General features: G+C 36.5%; 1 protein-coding gene and 1 pseudogene across 1 annotated transcript; both read left to right on the top strand.

Annotated features, from left to right (window-relative positions):
* Positions 1-5,518: 5,518 nt before the first annotated feature.
* Positions 5,519-6,358, top strand: LOC126080218 (olfactory receptor 8J2-like). Its single transcript, XM_049891484.1, has one exon. It carries the CDS (start codon positions 5,519-5,521, stop codon positions 6,356-6,358), a length of 840 nt encoding a protein of 279 aa, XP_049747441.1.
* Positions 6,359-15,890: 9,532 nt separating this feature from the next.
* On the top strand, positions 15,891-16,842 carry LOC126080219 (olfactory receptor 5T2-like; annotated as a pseudogene).
* The last annotated feature ends 651 nt before the right edge of the window (positions 16,843-17,493 follow it).

The raw sequence follows: 17,493 nt of genomic DNA on the forward strand, positions 1-17,493 counted from the left end.
TTTGCCTATGATTAGATCTAGATGGGAAACCCTGATGGTGTAGTGGCTAAGTGCTGCAGCTGCTAACCAAAAGGTCAACAGTTCGAATCCACCAGGCCCTCCTGGGAAACTATATGGACAGGTGCACTCTGCCCTATAGGGCCGATATGAGTCAAAATCCACAGCAACAGTTTTTCCTTGTTTTTTTTTTTAGCTCTAGATGTGATGACCAAGTACCTTGAAAGCTCTATCAATTCAAATCAAACTCAGAACTGCAATGGTTTCTTCTCTGTCTCTTTTTCAAGTGACTACAATCCTTGCCCACTGATTCTTAAGTGGAAGCGACACCCCTGTAATGATTTAAGTAAATGTCTTAATAAATTTGTGACAGTCTTAATGACTACCAATAAATGAGACTGAGCATTGTTAAAGGAGATGTGAAAAAAAAAATTAAAAAATCAGTGTTGATTATCTAAGAGAATGGAGAAGATTTAGCATATTGCTTTTTTTTACATATGATGAATTTGATATTTTTAGGGAAGCAATTATTTACCAGATAATCTTAATCTAGGTAGAGTTACTGCAAAAACTTCAGCTGTAATTGTTACCGGAGAGAATGCCCTCGGTTCTTCTCTTCAGTGTAGGAAACAATTTGAACACAAACAAATACTGTCAAGCAAGCAGAGGTTGATTGGAATGCCCTCGGTTCTTCTCTTCAGTGTAGGAAACAATCTGAACACAGACAAATACTGTCAAGCAAGCAAAGGTTGATTAGCTAGCAGAGGGTTAATAGCGAAAGTACACTTGACCAGGGAGTGTCAAGCAGGCTACTCAGATAGAGAGAGAGTTGAGTGCCCCGATACAGTCTTTTTCTTAGGGCTTTATACTCTTTTCTCCTACTTACCCCTGTTAATGTTCAACTGCCAAGTCAGGGACACCTGTAGAGACCATTTCCTCTTTCTCTCGAGTATAAGCTCTCCCCCCTTCCTGTGAATGTTTAACTGCCAAGTCAGGGACCCCAGTAGGGACTATTTCCTCTTTCTCCAGTGCAAGTTCTCCACCTCCCCCTTGTATCATCAATTTCCTTTCTTTCTTTCCCTAGTGAAAGCTTTCCACCTTATATAATGAGTTGTGACAGTGTCATGTACCGTTTGGAGTACAAACACAGAAAGACACTACACCTTATCTTTTACCAATGAGACTAAAGATAAATTGAGAATTTCACGTCTTCTCTGTACAGATGTCAAAGCTGAAGAAGTTCTTGACCATTTTTGAAATCCTAATATTTATACCCCTCCCCACGTGTCTGTCAGTTTGTCATACTGTGGGGGCTTGTGTCTTGCTGTGATGCTGGAAGCTATGCCAACGGTATTCAGATACCAGCAGGGTCACCCATGGAGGACAGGTTTCAGCTGAGCTTCCAGACTAAGACAGACTAGGAAGAAGGACCTGGCAGTCTACTTCTGAAAAGCATTAGCCAGTGAAAAACTTATGAATAACAGCGGAACATTGTCTGATATAGTGCTGGAAGATGAGCCCCCCAGGTTGGAAGACACTCAAAAGATGACTGGGGAAGAGCTGCGTCCTCAAAGTAGAGTCAACCTTAATGACATGGATGGAGTAAAGCCTTCAGGACCTTCATTTGCTGATGTAGCACAACTCAAAAGGAGAAGAAACAGCTGTAAAAATCCATTAATAATTGGAACCTGCAATGTACTAAGTATGAATCTAGGAAAATTGGAAATAGTCTAAAATGAAATGCAATGCATAAACATCAACACCCTAGGCATTAGTGAGCTGAAATGGACTGGTATTGGCCATTTTGAATCAGACAATCAGATTGTCTACTATGCTGGGAATGACAACTCGAAGAGGAATGGTGTTTCATTCATTGTCAAAAAGAACATTTCAAGATCTATCCTGAAGTACAACGCTGTCAGTGATAGGATAATATCCATACGCCTACAAGGAAGACCAGTTAATACGACTATTACTCAAATTTATGCACCAACAACTAGGGCCAAAGATGAAGAAATAGAAGATTTTTCTCAGCTGCTGCAGTCTGAAATTGATTGAACATGCAATCAAGATGTATTGATAATTACTGGCGATTGGAATGCGGAAGTTGGAAACAAAGAAGGATCAGTAGTTGGAAAATACGGCCTTGGCGATAGAAACAATGCCGGAGATCAAGTGATAGAATTTTGCAAGACCAACGACTTCTTCATTGCAAATACCTTCTTTCACCAACATAAACGGCGGCTACCTTGCTAGATGGAACACACAGACATCAAATTGACTACATCTGTGGAAAAAGACAATGGAAAAGCTCAATACCATCAGTCAGAACAAGGCCAGGGGCCAACTGTGGAACAGACCATCAATTGCTCATATGCAAGTTCAAGCTGAAAATGAAGAAAATCAGAGCAAGTCCACGAGAGCCAAAATATGACCTTGAGTATACCCCACCGGAATTTAGAGACCACCTCAAGAATAGATTTGACGCATTGAACACTACTGACCGAAGACCAGAGAAGTTGTGGAATGACATCAAGGAGATCATCCATGAAGAAAGCAAGAGGTCACTGAAAAGACAGGAAAGAAAGAAAATACCAAGGTGGATGTCAGAGGAGACTCTGAAACTTGCTCTTGAGCGTCGAGCAGCTAAAGCAAAAGGAAGAATTGATGAAGTGAAAGAACTGAACAGAACATTTCAAAGGGCCTCAAGAGAAGACAAAATAATTTTTTTTTTTTTTTTTTGTGCAAAGAGCTAGAGATGGAAAAGCAAAAGGGAAGAACACGCTTGGCATTTCTCAAGCTGAAAGAACTGAGGAGAAAATTCAAGCCTCGAGCTGTAATAGTGAAGGATTCCATGGGGAAAATATTAAATGAGGCAGAAAGCATCAAAAGAAGATGGAAGGAATACACAGAGTCATTTTACCAAAAGGAATTAGTCGATATTCAACCATTTCAAGAGGTGGCATATGATCAGGAACCAATGGTACTGAAGGAAGAAGTCCAAGATGCTCTGAAGGCATTGGCAAAAAACAAGGCTCCAGGAACTGATGGAATATTAATTGAGATGTTTCAACAAACAGATGCAGCACTGGAGGTGCTCACTCATCTATGCCAAGAAATATGGAAGACAGCTTCTTGGCCAACTGACTGGAAGAGATCCATATTTCTGCCTATTCCCAAGAAAGGTGATCCAAACGAATGTGGAAATTATAGAACAATATCTGCTGATGATCATTTAATTATGTCTGCAGCAGTATATCGACAGGGAACTGCCAGAAATTCAGGTCAGTTTCAGAAGAGGATGTGGAACCAGGGATATCATTGCTGATGTCAGGTGGATCATGGCTGAAAGCAGAGAATACCAGAAGGATGTTTACCTGTGTTTTATTGATTATGCAAAGGCATTTGACTGTTTGGATCATAACAAACTATGCATAACACTGTGAAGAAAGGGAATTCCAGAACACTTAATTGTGCTCATGAGGAACCTTTACATAAATCAAGAGGCAGTTGTTCGGAGAGAACAAGGGGCCATTTGATTGGTTTAAAGTCAGGAAAGGTGTGTGTCAGGGTTGTATTCTTTCACCATACCTATTTAATCTGTATACTGAAAAATAATACGAGAAGCTGGACTATATGAAGAAGAACGGGGCATCCGGATTGGAGGAAGGCTCATTAGAACCTCCATTATGCAGATGACACAATCTTGCTTGCTGAAAGTGAAGAGGACATGAAGCATTTATTAATGAAGATCAAAGACCACAGCCTTCAGTATGGATTACACCTCAACATAAAGAAAACAAAAATTCTCACAACTGGGGCAATGAGCAACATCATGATAAATGGAGAAAAGATTGAAGTCATCAAGGATTTCATTTTACTTGGATCCACAATCAATAGCCTTGGAAGCAGCAGTCAAGAAATCAATACGCATTGAATTGGGCAAATCTGCTGCAAAGGACCTCTTCAAAGTGTTGAAGAGCAAAGATGTCACCGTGAAGACTAAGGTGCGCCTGACCCAAGCCATGGTATTTTCAATCACCTCATAGGTATGTGAAAGCTGGACAATGAATAAGGAAGATCAAAGAAGAGTTGACGCCTTTGAATTGTGGTGTTGTCGAAGAATATTGAGTATACCATGGACTGCCAAAAGAACCAACAAATCTGTCTTAGAAGAAGTATAACCAGAATGCTCCTTAGAAGCAAGGATGGCAACACTGCGTCTTACATACTTTGGACATGTAGTCAGGAGGGATCAGTCCCTGGAGAAGGACATCATGCTTGGCAGAGTACAGGGTCAGTGGAAAAGAGGAAGGCCCTCAACGAGGTGGATTGACACAGTGGCTGGAACAATGAGCTCAAGCATAACACAAATTGTAAGGATGGCTCAGGACCAGGTAGTGTTTCATTCTGTTGTGCATAGGGTCGCTATGAGGCAGGACAAACTGGATGGCATGTAACAACAATATTTACACCTTACATTAACCACATTCTTATACTTCTATTATTAGCAGTTAGGTGTATAAAGGATGAAAGTAATTATGTGCCCTTATTTCTTCTATTGTGGATGAAAGCCAGTGTGACCCCAATACCACCCAGCTTGTTTTCTCCTTTTTCAAAGTGGGCAACTGAGAGCTTAACATAACTAACCAAGGCCATGATAAACCTGTAAGTTGTTCTTCCTCTGCCTGCCTCCTCACATGCCTCTGTTAATGACTTTGTTTTGACCAAATGTTAATGACTTTGCTCTTTGTTTTAAACTGATGCAAAAAACCTTTCGTTCTGGCAGGACTTACCTGTGGCATACAACCCCCACAGGAAAGTTGGGGCCCAGGTATCAGATATGTATGTCTTTAGCCTAATAAAGAAATGTCTGGCAGGGGACTACAAAGACACTTGTAACCCTTGTAAGATTCTATATAAGCTCTAATGTAAAACTGCTCTTTGCAACTCCATAGAGACAGCCTGTGTTGCTGCTGGGTCCCCAGTGATGTATGCATCTCCTTAATAAACTTTCTCACTCTTTCTGACTTGGAGTATGTTTCATTGGCTCGACTGCTCCAGGGCACTGACCCTAATCAGGTTACACCAGGGAGATTTGATGATATGGTAAAAAGAAAAATCATAAACTTGATTCTGTTCACAATCTAAAACATTGAATATGATGCTAATTGATAACACAATGATAACTTTTTGAAATTAAACATATATATGCATATATATATGTGAAATCCAATATTTAAACTATGTTTGACAGTGAATAAATAGATAGTTAAGGCAAACAGTTCAAAGAACCAACCTCAGTCCTCAGTTGTTCTCTGGTGACTTTGTATTTCTGAAATTTGTGAAAAAGCAGGGAGAAAAACAATTAAGATCTGGCACTCCTAAGTTTTTGTGAACGAAAGTAAAATTATTTTAAATAAAACTTTGACAAGGAATACTCTTCTAAGAGTAAAATTTATTTTACCATCTACCAACCTCTTTCCATTTATCCCGTTTAAAGACAAAAGCAACACAGTAAATGGCCCCAGGAAATCTCACATGGGTGACTGACTTCATTCTCATGGGAGTCTCAGACCGTCCGGAGCTCCAGGTCCCCCTTTTCTTTGGCTTCCTGGTGATCTATGGGCTGACCGTGGCAGGCAACCATCATTGCCCTAAAATGCTGGTCAACTTCTTGTTTAAGATGAAAACTATCTCTTACTACTGTTGTGGAGCTCAATTTGGTAGATTTATAGTTTTTGTTGTGGCAGAGATTTTCATACTGGCCACAATGGCCTATGACCGCTATGTGGCCATTTGTAACCCCCTTCTCTACATGGTGGTGGTATTTCGGCAAAGCAGGCTCCTGCTAGTATCTCTCATATACCTCTACAGTCTGACCATGGCACTGACTGTCTCTTCCTGTGTATTTCCTGTATCATATTGCTCCTCCAAGGTAATCAACCATTTTTACTGTGATAATGTCCCTTTGTTAGCCTTGTCCTTTTCCGATACTTACATTCCAGAAATAGCAGTGTTTACCTTTTCAGGGATCAATTTGTTTTTCTCCATGATCATTGTTCTAATATCCTACTTTAACATTACCCTTGCCATTTTGAGGATACGGTCCTCAAAGGGGAGACAAAAACCTTTTTCCACCTGTGCTTCTCACATGATGGCGGTTACTGTGTTCTATGGGACTCTCTTTTTCATGCATTTGCAACCCAGGTCCAACCACTCATTAGATACTGATAAAATGGCCTCAGTCTTTTACACCCTAGAGATACCAATGCTGAATCCCCTCATTTACAGCCTAAGGAACAAGGATGCACTGAAGACATTCCTGAATAACCCATGCCAATCGCTCAAACTACTGTAAATATATAACTATGACTATCTTCTATTAAAAATCTTATTTTGCTCCTGAAAAATCTGCTGTTAAGTGAAGAGGCATTAAATAGCTAAAAAAAAAAAAAAAAACTCTTACTTTCAATGGGAAAATTGTTGATGAATTTTATCCCAATTAAAAATACCCACTATTCCTACCTAGAAAAATGCTTCGATTATACAATGAAAATAAACTTACATTTGTAGTAAACAACAATTTGAAAGTAAATAAATATACATTATAAATAGAATGGACATTATTAAAAGATTTGTTTTATATACTCTCTAAATAAGGTATCTAGGTGATCTAAACACTGCGCTAACTTAAACTTTGGTGGCTTGAACCCACTCCGTAGTACCAAGGAAGAAACAGCCTGGTGATATTTTTTCTTTAAGATTTCAGCCACAAACAGCCTTTTGAAAAATTCTACTCTGTACATCTTGGGTTGTCAAGCGTTAGAATAAATGTGACCTCAACTAACAACAGCATCATACTCTATAAACTAGGATGGAAAAGTCTGAAGTAGGTGATGGAGAGATATGAAAATCACTCCTTTTAAGATGATGGAAAGTTAGATCGTTCTCCTTGGTATACCCACATTTTTTCCAAAGACTAGATATTTTATTACAATTTTACTTTTTCTTTTTTCTTGTACCATATTATCTGTTCATAACCCTTTGCACCATTTTCTCCATCAATCACCATTTTTTCAATCAGTTTTTCTCTTGCACTTGAAATAAATTTATAACCCAGAAAAGTAAACATGCAGGGGGAAATAAACACTAAGCCTAGACTGCTTTGGAAAAGAACATGTGTCACAGCAGACTGAAATAAACATAACAGCATTCTACCTTTTTCCTCCTCTCTCTTAACACATGTACACAAAGCAAAAATGTATGTTCAGCTAATCATGACAAAAAATTAAAAGTTTTCCATAGGATATTCTCATACTAAATACTATTATGTAGAGTTTATTATCTTTGTAATAAACCATAACATTAAACATAACACTTTAGCATATTTTATTTAGTGTGTTTCTGGGTGAAAATATTATCAGACCAAAAAAGTCATCTCTTAAAAGGTAACAATTCTCAAGAAAATTTTCTCCAAAAAAAAAAAAAAATTAACACTCATAGGAGCTATATCTATATATGTACAGTGCTAGTAAGATGTGAAGGAGTGAGGCAGAGTGGATAAGATATTAGAAGTAAAGACAGTGTCAGGAAATAAAGTTATGAAATTTTCAGGAAGGTTAGACATAATCCAAAACTAGGAACTGTGAGACTCACATAAGTGAATCAGTTTCAAAAGTTGGACATAAATCAGTAGAATAGCTGAAGGTGTAACCTGACCCTAAGAATGCCAGTAAGTTTCCATTAGTCCTTAAACTAGCCAAAGTCAGGTTTGGCTCACAGCTGCATGCCCAGAAAGGCCAGATGTGACTATTAATTGAACTCAACAGAGGACTCAGTAACAACTGGAATGAATCAGAAGGAAAATCATCACCTGGACCTTTTTCTGAAGTGAGAGGTCTAAAGAGAACCTCATCACCTTCTGTTTCCTGACTGCCTTCTAGTATTTTCCCTCCCCAGTACACCTGTGTGGCAGACATCTTGCTGCCCAAATCACATATAAGCCCTGCTTCCGCGTAGCTTAGGGAGTCACATCTGAAGAGTTTCCTTCCAGCTCCTTGCTCTGTGCATTATAATAAACCTATTTTCTCTTTCTCAAAGACTGGTGTCCAGATCATTGGCAAATCTGAGTGCACTGGACAAGGATACACCTTCCTGGGTTCATAACAAAGTGACAAAAATCAATATATTTGATGGGTATTTCTGGTCTCAAGAGACAAAATCAGCTATAATCTGATCCCAATAGTCTTTAAGATTTTTATGTTACTTGCTTATGTGTTTGTTTTTACTTTATAATGGGTATGTTTGGCTTTACCAGCTTGGAACTAAAGACTTTTGTTTCCCAGTAGAAAACTATTCTCTTTGGGTCTGGCTAGAATAATAGAATTGGAGCAAAGGGGTGAAATCATATTACAATATTTTCAATGCAACTAAAAATAAATGAATGAATAACTAACTAAATAAACAATCAAAACAGTTGTCCTCAAGTGAATTCTGACTCAATGTGATCCCAGAGGTGTCAAAGTAGATTTTCCTCATAGGGTTTTCAATAGTCCCTCAGAAGTAGAGTACTAAGTTTTTCTTCTAACCGTTAAACTTTCACTTAGCTGTCGAGTGATTAACCATTTGCACCACCCAAGGACTCTTTCCAGTGTAATACACTGGAATATGCTAAACAGTTTTGTTCAATGCTAAATATTTTGTTAAATTAAGGTCAAAATGAGAATGTAGTATCTTCTACCTTTAAATTTGGTTTACATATACATATTTTCTAAAAATAATTATGTTGTCTCTTATATTAATTTCCTATTGCTATAACAAATTTTCACACATTTAATGGCCAGAAGCAAAGCAAATGCGGTATCTCACAGTCATGGCAATTAGGAGTCCAAAATGAGTCTCACCGAGTTAAAAGTAAGGAGTCAGCTAATTGTATTCCTTCTGGATACCCTAAAGGAGAATGTTTTCTGCCATTTTCAGCCTCTAGATTCTGCAAATATTCCTTGGTTACCAGCCCCTTACAGTCATCTATTGTATGACTCTCACCTCTGATTCCATGTCCTTCTTGGATTCTCCTGAATGCCTTTTTGCCTTCTAACTCTTGTGATTACATTGGGCCCTCCTGTGCAATCCTTGAACACATTATATCAGAAAAGCGCCTTTTGCCATGTACAAAATCTATTCAGTTTCTGGGAATTAGGATTTGGACATCTTTTGGTGTTCATGACATGGTCTTCCACATCTCATTTGGAATATTTTGTGAACTTAGACAATGTAAAATCTTGTACCTCTCTTATTTGTTAGAGATCAATACAATAGTCCTATTAAAACGTACACACTATATACATGTTATACATTATTTAGCTAAGAAATTTGTTCAATACAAGGTATACAGAGACCTCTTTGAATTAAGGATGAATGAAAATATATTTAGCTCAAAGATTGCAGAAAGTGTGTACCCAGATAAACATATACTAACATATCATTTGTTACAATTCTATTTTGAAATTCTGAATCAAGTCAATTAACTAGCTAGGCATCTCTGTCAAGCACACATTTTACGTGAAGAAAGATATGAAAAACAACTTGCCTCTGAACTCCTGTCTTCTATGCTCAAAGTTTACCCCATAGGGCATTAATTCCTCCAAACTTCCAGGTAATGCCCATCTCTGTGCCAAGGTGGTGCCATGCTGTCTCGTGCCTGAGCAGCCATAGCAACACCGTGGAAGGGATCAGGGGAGACAGGAGATACCTGGCAGTCATGAAGCAAGTCACTATCTGGGTAAAGGAGTGAAAGTTAGGAAAGGCTATGAAAGGCTTTAAACAGCTGCCACAGGAAGCCCACAGTCTGTACTGCAGGACAGGGTAGAGCTCTCACTCAACTCTATCAAGGCAGGGCTATCCTGGTCAAACAGCATGGTCTGTGTGTAAATCTTGGGTAGAACACACATTGAATTCCTCCAAGAGCCTGAGAATAAGAAAAATCTATAAACTTGCCCTTATTCAGAACAATAGTAAGCACATTACACAAACTTACATCCTAAATCTATCTCATTGAAAGTCCATGTTTTGTTCACCAATTTGATTCCTTGAGAAATTAATTTTGTTTTGAAGGACTATGATCATGTATCTCATTATTTTCCATAATCCCCATTCTCACTGGTTTTAAGGACTTTTCTGCTGCATCAATAACTAAAAAAGAGGGGGAAATCAGTGAACATGATTCAGCATTATTTTAATTCATATGCAAAATCAAGGAATTGGAAAGCCTCATAATTTCTGTCTAGAACATAATAGAGGTGCTCTTGTCCATTAATGTCTACATGAGCTTGAGGAACTTCATGTCAGACATCTGCACATTCATAGGCAACAAAAAAACTGCATTATTGTGGAGAGCAGGCTCGATGAAAGCAAACGTAGAAGTAAACAACATGCAAAGAAAGGAGATAAAGAAGATGATGCAACCTAGAGAAGAAAAACAACCTCATTAACAGAAGATACTGAGACCAACTAAGTCATAAATAAGGACTTATCAATAGCAACCAAAAGGGCTCAAAGAGCTCCAACATGTATAACAGAAGAGATACTAAGACTCAACTTTGCTGGGAGTCATAACCAGAGCCAACTCGGTCTAACGATGCAAACTGGGAAGCAGTGGGCTGCAGCAGCTCACCCAGGCTTACTCCCAAGTCCTAGAGATGTTGCCTATCTCTGTCATATGTTGAGGACTAGGGCCCAGGATGTCAGGAAACAGTGGGCTGCTGCAGGTGGCCCAGGCTTACTCTCGACCTTCCTTCTAGTCTAAAACACATTTCTTGCTGCTCTGCTGTCTCGGTCATACGTTAAGAATCAAGACTCAGGGAGCTAGGAAGCAGTGTGCTGTGGCAGCTCGCCCAGGGTTAATCTTAGTTCACTGCCAACCCAACACACGTTGCTTTGGCCATACGTTGAGAGCTAAGGGATAATAAGCCCTTGCGCTCAAGAGACGTGATAGAGTTCCAGGAGAATTCTCAAGTATCAAGGCCAATTTGACATGCAAGCCTTCGATGACGGCATGGTCAAGAGTTGGTCTGTACCAGAGAACAATGACGCTCAAACACCACCTTCATTTGCTATAAGCTGGCTTGCTTTCCCTCTTTTTTCCCCTGGTGAATTGAGATCTATGGTGTCCAGGGTAGCCAAGAACCTGCATGCCTATAATATTAATAACTAATAAAGATATTGCAGAAAGACACTAATCATTTGGAGTAGTCGTGGCAACCCCTCCTCAAGACAATTAACAATTTCTTAAAAAGTTATTCTAATCATAAAAGCAGTTTGAGCAAAATGCTCAAATTCTTAATGATTAAAAACAACACACTTTCTAATACATATGTATTTCAAAGATCTAGTAGAATTTTTTACTGAATAATAATGGTTACTAATGTTTACCCAATCATAGATATTATTCATTTAAGACCTGGACTCATGAGATTTTACATGCAAATTAAAACCCTTATGAATTAGATAAGTAAGATATTTTGATGTTAAAACTGAGATGTTTAAAATATTACTTCTTGGTAACTAAATAATCAATATAGCTACAATCAGTTCTTTTTGCTGTGGTATTTTCTATTCTAATCATTTTTCTCATCACTTGATTCCCTCTCATGATTATTCAACTTTATATTATGTCCTCTTCTCTATATAGCTAGAGTATTTTCGCGTTTCTTATCACTTGAAAGATATGACTTTTAATAAACTCAAAATCTATGCCGTATTTACTTCAAACACACTTTAATTTGAACAATGTAGAAACATTACAAATATGGATACCTATAAGCCCTTGTGCTGTATTCTGGAAATGATATATCACAGTTTCACTTCTCATATTTTACTATACACATTATTTTTCACAGTATAAAATGGGCTATATTGCCAGTATGAGGACACTAGGTCTCAGAGAAGCTAAGTGCTAACCCAGTGTCAGAGCTATGATATAGGATTACATCTAATACCTTAAAATTAAGAATATTTTTCCCAAAGGTATCATTTTAAATCAGACTCCAAAGAACTGTATTCAGTCAACAAATGTCAAGATTTGGTACATTATTCAAGAACAATTTATTTTTTATCATTGAGTAAATCATTATGTTGCTATTTTGAACCAGAAGATAATTGGGGAATATTCCCCTCTGTTCATCTCCTATGGGTTTCATTAACAGCCAAGCAAGTGCATATAAAAGATCTAAATAAAACATTTTCCCAGTGTATCTAGACCTGTATATGCTATTCTACAGGTAAGAGAATACAACAGACCATTTGCAAAATATTTAGGAGATAGAACCTAGAATATCCAGGTGGATTATACCCTGAAGTCCCCAGTCCTGAAAAATTTATTTCTTCCTTATTGCATTGGTAGTTATTATATATCCATCAAAATCTGATTTATTCAGATTTCTACCCAATAATTTAAAACCCTTACTTCCTAGAAAAGAACAAAGAATATATGAAATATACGCTTAGAGAGGTATATAAGAGACTCCAAATTGAATGTATGCTTTAATTTTTCTGATGGAAGAAAATAGTCCAGTTCAAATAAGAACAATGGGAAGAAAGGTCTAAATTTAATATGTCAATAGAAACCAAGAATATTTGAACTATTCAACAATCTGTAGGCATATATTTGGATATAAAGAATGAGGGGAAAATAAATAATTGACATTTATTTTGCTAGCTAATAAATCTAGAAATCGGATCAGATTATTACTTCATTCATAATATTTCTCTGGCACTGATGACTTGAAAGATACCCAAACACTGCAAGAATGGTGTTTAGTTTTATTTATCATGGAGGGGGAAGAGGCAGTTGCAGAATTAAGACACAGGGTATTAGGAGGCAGTAGAAAACCAAAACCAAATCCATTGTCATTGAGTAACTTCAGACTCGTAGGGACCCTATAGGACAAAGTAGAATTGCCCCATGAGGTCTCCAAAGAGTGGCTGGTGGATTCAAATTGCTGACCTTTTGATTAGCAGCCAAGATCTTTAACCACTTCCCCACCAGAGTTCCAAGAGGCAGCATAGAAGGATGGAAAGTACATACACTTTGGGATCAGAGAGAGCTGGGATTGAATCTTGGTTCTGGTACTTACTAGTTGTGAGGATTGCTATAAACACACTATAAATTAATACACAGGAAATTCTATTCTCACATCAAGTGCCCAACAAATGATAGTTGTTATTATTTCCCTCCTTTGCATTATAAGTGTTTCAACATTGGGCCCAACATATGTAGCGATATTTAAAATGATGTTTATGGAAGTGACTTTACATTCATTTCTTAAAATGTAGCCTATTAAATTCTTCAATAATTGTAATCACTTTTCCTTTACCACTTTGACTCCTTTTCAGATGTGCTAACATAGACTTAGTCATACTCAGTATAAGTATTCTTTTGACATATAGCAGAACTATTTTCCAGAGAAGTTTAACTCAAGTGCTTAATATTCCTTTTTTTTTTTTTTTAACCTTTGTCTTTACAGAAAGCCAAGTTAAGCCCACTGTTATGTGACTAATCTGGTTGTTGTAATCTGTGTAAATTTTATCCTCGCCACTGGACCACATAATTCACAAAATTCCTGCTCTTTATAGAATAAGCTTATTTCATATTTATAAATCTTTACTAATAAAAATTGTACTTTTTGATATGAAAAGGCAGAAGAACATGACTAAATCCACCCTTAGAGTCCTTTTTAATCATAGTATGATTCATTTGGTTTGATCCTGACAAAATAATATTTGAATTCATGTTGATATTACATGTACTTAAATCTCTGGGTATATATATTTGTCAACATTTTCATTAAAATGTGAATTTTGTGACCCAAATTTAATTTTTAAAATAAATACATCTGATGACAAAATTTCAATTATATTTATCTGTTTCATTTATAAACAAAAATCGAAATATTTAAAGGAAATTGATCTGCATGTGTGCATGTGTGTGTGTACACATCAAAATTTTGACTGAATGGCTTGGTCATTAAGCTTTTTTGCCAATTTAAAGAAGAGTAAACTTTAGAGAGAAAATCTAACATCACACACAGCTTCTAATCATAGAACTGAGTGATGAGCGTATATTTTCAGATTCTTTTTGTTATAGTCATTAAAAAATATCAAGAAAATTAAAATAAATGGCTTATGACTTCTAGTCCATTATGTGTTAAATTTTTATTTCCAGTAAAGATAATTCAAACTAAAATATATTATCTTCTCTGTCAAATTCTTTGAGAATTTTTTCCACTGACTTTATTCTTTTTAAAATTCTTTATAAAATTTATTCTTTATAAAATTCCAAAGGAAATACTGACAATTTTTCTAGATAATTCTGACATTATTTTTCCAATGATACAATAGATACTTGGGTTTGTTCTCCTTTAATTACTCTAATCTAAATGTTCTATCTCTTACTTAGAGATCATTATCAATGTGCTAAAAGTGGAGCTTGATTTAGATTATTAATTTAAATAGTTTACAGACTATTATTTGTAGCAGATTATGTGCCCACAAGGCCGAGTCAAAATTCCTAATCAGTAAATACAGTAACTTAAGATAAAGTGTGGAGAGAATATGTAAAAATAAAAATTGCAATAAAATAGTTTTATAATATATGTCCTCCAACCAGGTAACTCTTTGACTTCTTATTTGTTTAGCCATGAGACCTTTCAGAAAATAGTTAATTTATTCTTTCTACAATTTATCACTTTCTTTCTTTTTAATCTTAAATATTGTCTTATATCTACATGAATGATTTTTTAAATATTTTTATGAACTACTTTAAACCTAGATAATAGTTACTTAACGTACTTAGCTGTTATTTCACTGAGTCTGCAATCAACACATAAACAATTATAAGAGCTTGAAAGAAACTTCCTCAAAAGAAAATAATTTGAAACCATGAATGTCACGATTTCTTTTTTTTTCTTAGTATTTCCAGTAATTTCTTACATTTTCACCAGAAATTCTTGAGGGAGTAGAAAAACATATAGATGGTCAAAAATACAAATAGTCAAATATGTAGCCAAAATGGGACAACACAATATACTGAATTTAAGAAAGATGTTTCAATGAAACATAAGCTGTCATACACTTTTTTAATTCAGTCATAGTGAATCTTTCCCTAAAAAGCATCTTGACAAAGCCTGTTCTGCAAAACCCAAGAACGACTAATGGAACTGGAGAATATTCAGAGAGTAGCTCACTAAATATTTCAATACCAGTTAGTGCTACTCTATAGTACCAACTCGATTCAAACATTTTTTGTTTTAAATTATTTAAAAGATTAAATTTCATTATTTTTCTCTTTCAATGTTTATCCCAATCTTGGGAGATAAACATTAATTTCCTTATTTTACAGGTGAGAAAATCTTAGCAAATAATTTTCCACAATTACCGAAAGCTAGAACGTTCTACTCTAATGCTCTGTGCATTGATACACTATCTCAAGTGTCTGATGTGAGAAGGAAATTTCTTTGAAAAATAACTGTCTTTAATAAATAACCTAGTTTACCCACTTGTTTAGGAAATGACATGATTTTAAAAATGTCTTTTAATAAATAACAGATTTAATAAATAAAATAGTTAGCCCAATTAATTTGGGAATGACATGATTTTAACCAATAACTAAAAGTCTTTATCTTCCATTTGATTCTGCAGAGAGTGCTACTGACTCTTTATTCATTGTCTTGTCATTGTCTTAGGCGTCACTGCTGAGAAATCGTGCATTTCTGAAAAATCAGTATAAACATGGACTTAACATTCCTTTGAGTCACAATATTGTGCGTCCCTGTCTTAGAAAAACAAATTGTGATTTCATGAATATTTTCAAGTTTATTCCACGAAGTGTTAACATGAAAAATGACACAGAAGTCACCACATTTGTATTGAAGGGCTTCACAGACAATCTTGAGCTGCAGGTCATCTTCTTTTTTCTATTTCTAGCAATCTACCTCTTTACTGTGACAGGAAATTTAGGACTGGTTATATTGGTCATTGGGGATTCCCGGCTCCACATCCCCATGTACTATTTTCTGAGTGTGTTATCATTCTTGGATGCTTGCTATTCCTCAGTGATTACCCCAAATATGTTAATAGATTTTATGTCAAAGAATAAAGCCATTTCATTCCTTGGATGTGCGACACAAATGTTTCTCTCCGTTACTTTTGGGACTACAGAATGCTTTCTCTTGGCGGCCATGGCTTATGACCGCTATGTAGCAATCTACAACCCACTTCTCTATTCAGTTAACATGTCACCCAGAGTCTTTGTGCCACTCATCACTGCTTCATATGTTGGTGGTATTTCACATGCTACTTTACACACGGTAGCAACTTTTAGCCTCTCCTTCCGTGCATCCAATGAAATCAGACATGTCTTTTGTGATATCCCTCCACTCCTTGCTATCTCCTGTTCTGAAACTCACTTCAACCAGCTTCTGCTCATCTACGTTGTGGGTTCTGTTGAGATATTCACCATCCTGATTGTCCTGATCTCCTATGGTTTCATTTTGTTGGCCATTCTGAGAATGCATTCTGCTGAAGGGAGAAGAAAAGTGTTTTCCACTTGTGGCTCTCACCTAACTGGAGTGTCAATTTACCATGGAACAATCCTCTGCACGTATGTCAGACCAAGTTTTGGCTAACGCTTTGGATCATAACATGATACCGTCTATATTCTACACCGTTGTGATACCCATGCTGAATCCCATTATCTACAGTTTGAGGAACAAAGATGTAAAAGAAGCAATGAAAAAAGTGTTTGGGAGAAATCAGTTTATCAGTACAGTATATTTTTATCACTAAAAATGAAATAAATTAGGAGTCATGGCCTATGCCTTCATAGGAGGATGATGTGAAAAAGAATGAAATTTTTTGTTTCAGGTCATTAGTGTCTTTCTATTCTTCATAATTTTGAAATAAATGTCATAGTCAACCCTCAACCTATTTTAAAACATACAGAGAAACCGTGCCATCAATTTGCTTCTGATGTGTTTGTGCTGATACACATGCATATGTGCAGGTGCGCGTGGGCATATATACATATATATACACATACACCTAATGCTTCTGATATATATATGCACACACACACACAAATATGTGTATAAAATATTTTTTTAATGTATATTTTGTTCTCTTGCTTATAAATATATATTGGGATATGGAAAAAATAAAACATACTTATTTAGTATGTTGTCACTGTCATTAGGTGCCATCGAGTCAGATCCCACTCATAGTGACCATATATGTACAACAGAATGAAACACTGCCTGATGATGCACCATTCCCACAATCGATGTTATGCTTGAACCCGTTGTTGCAGTGCTGTGACAATCCAACTCGTTGACGGTCTTTCTCTTTTTCACTGACCCTCTGCTAAGCATGATGCCCTTCTCAGGGACTGATCCCTCTTGATAGCATGTACTACTCATGTTATTTGAAGACCGTTCATGC

Source organism: Elephas maximus, chromosome 7 (genome assembly GCF_024166365.1).
Source record: "Elephas maximus indicus isolate mEleMax1 chromosome 7, mEleMax1 primary haplotype, whole genome shotgun sequence".
Taxonomy (NCBI): domain Eukaryota; kingdom Metazoa; phylum Chordata; class Mammalia; order Proboscidea; family Elephantidae; genus Elephas; species Elephas maximus.

Excerpts from the sequence above, each read along its gene's own strand:
- LOC126080218 (XM_049891484.1), top strand. The coding sequence starts at position 5,519 with ATGGCCCCAGGAAATCTCACATGGGTGACTGACTTCATTCTCATGGGA.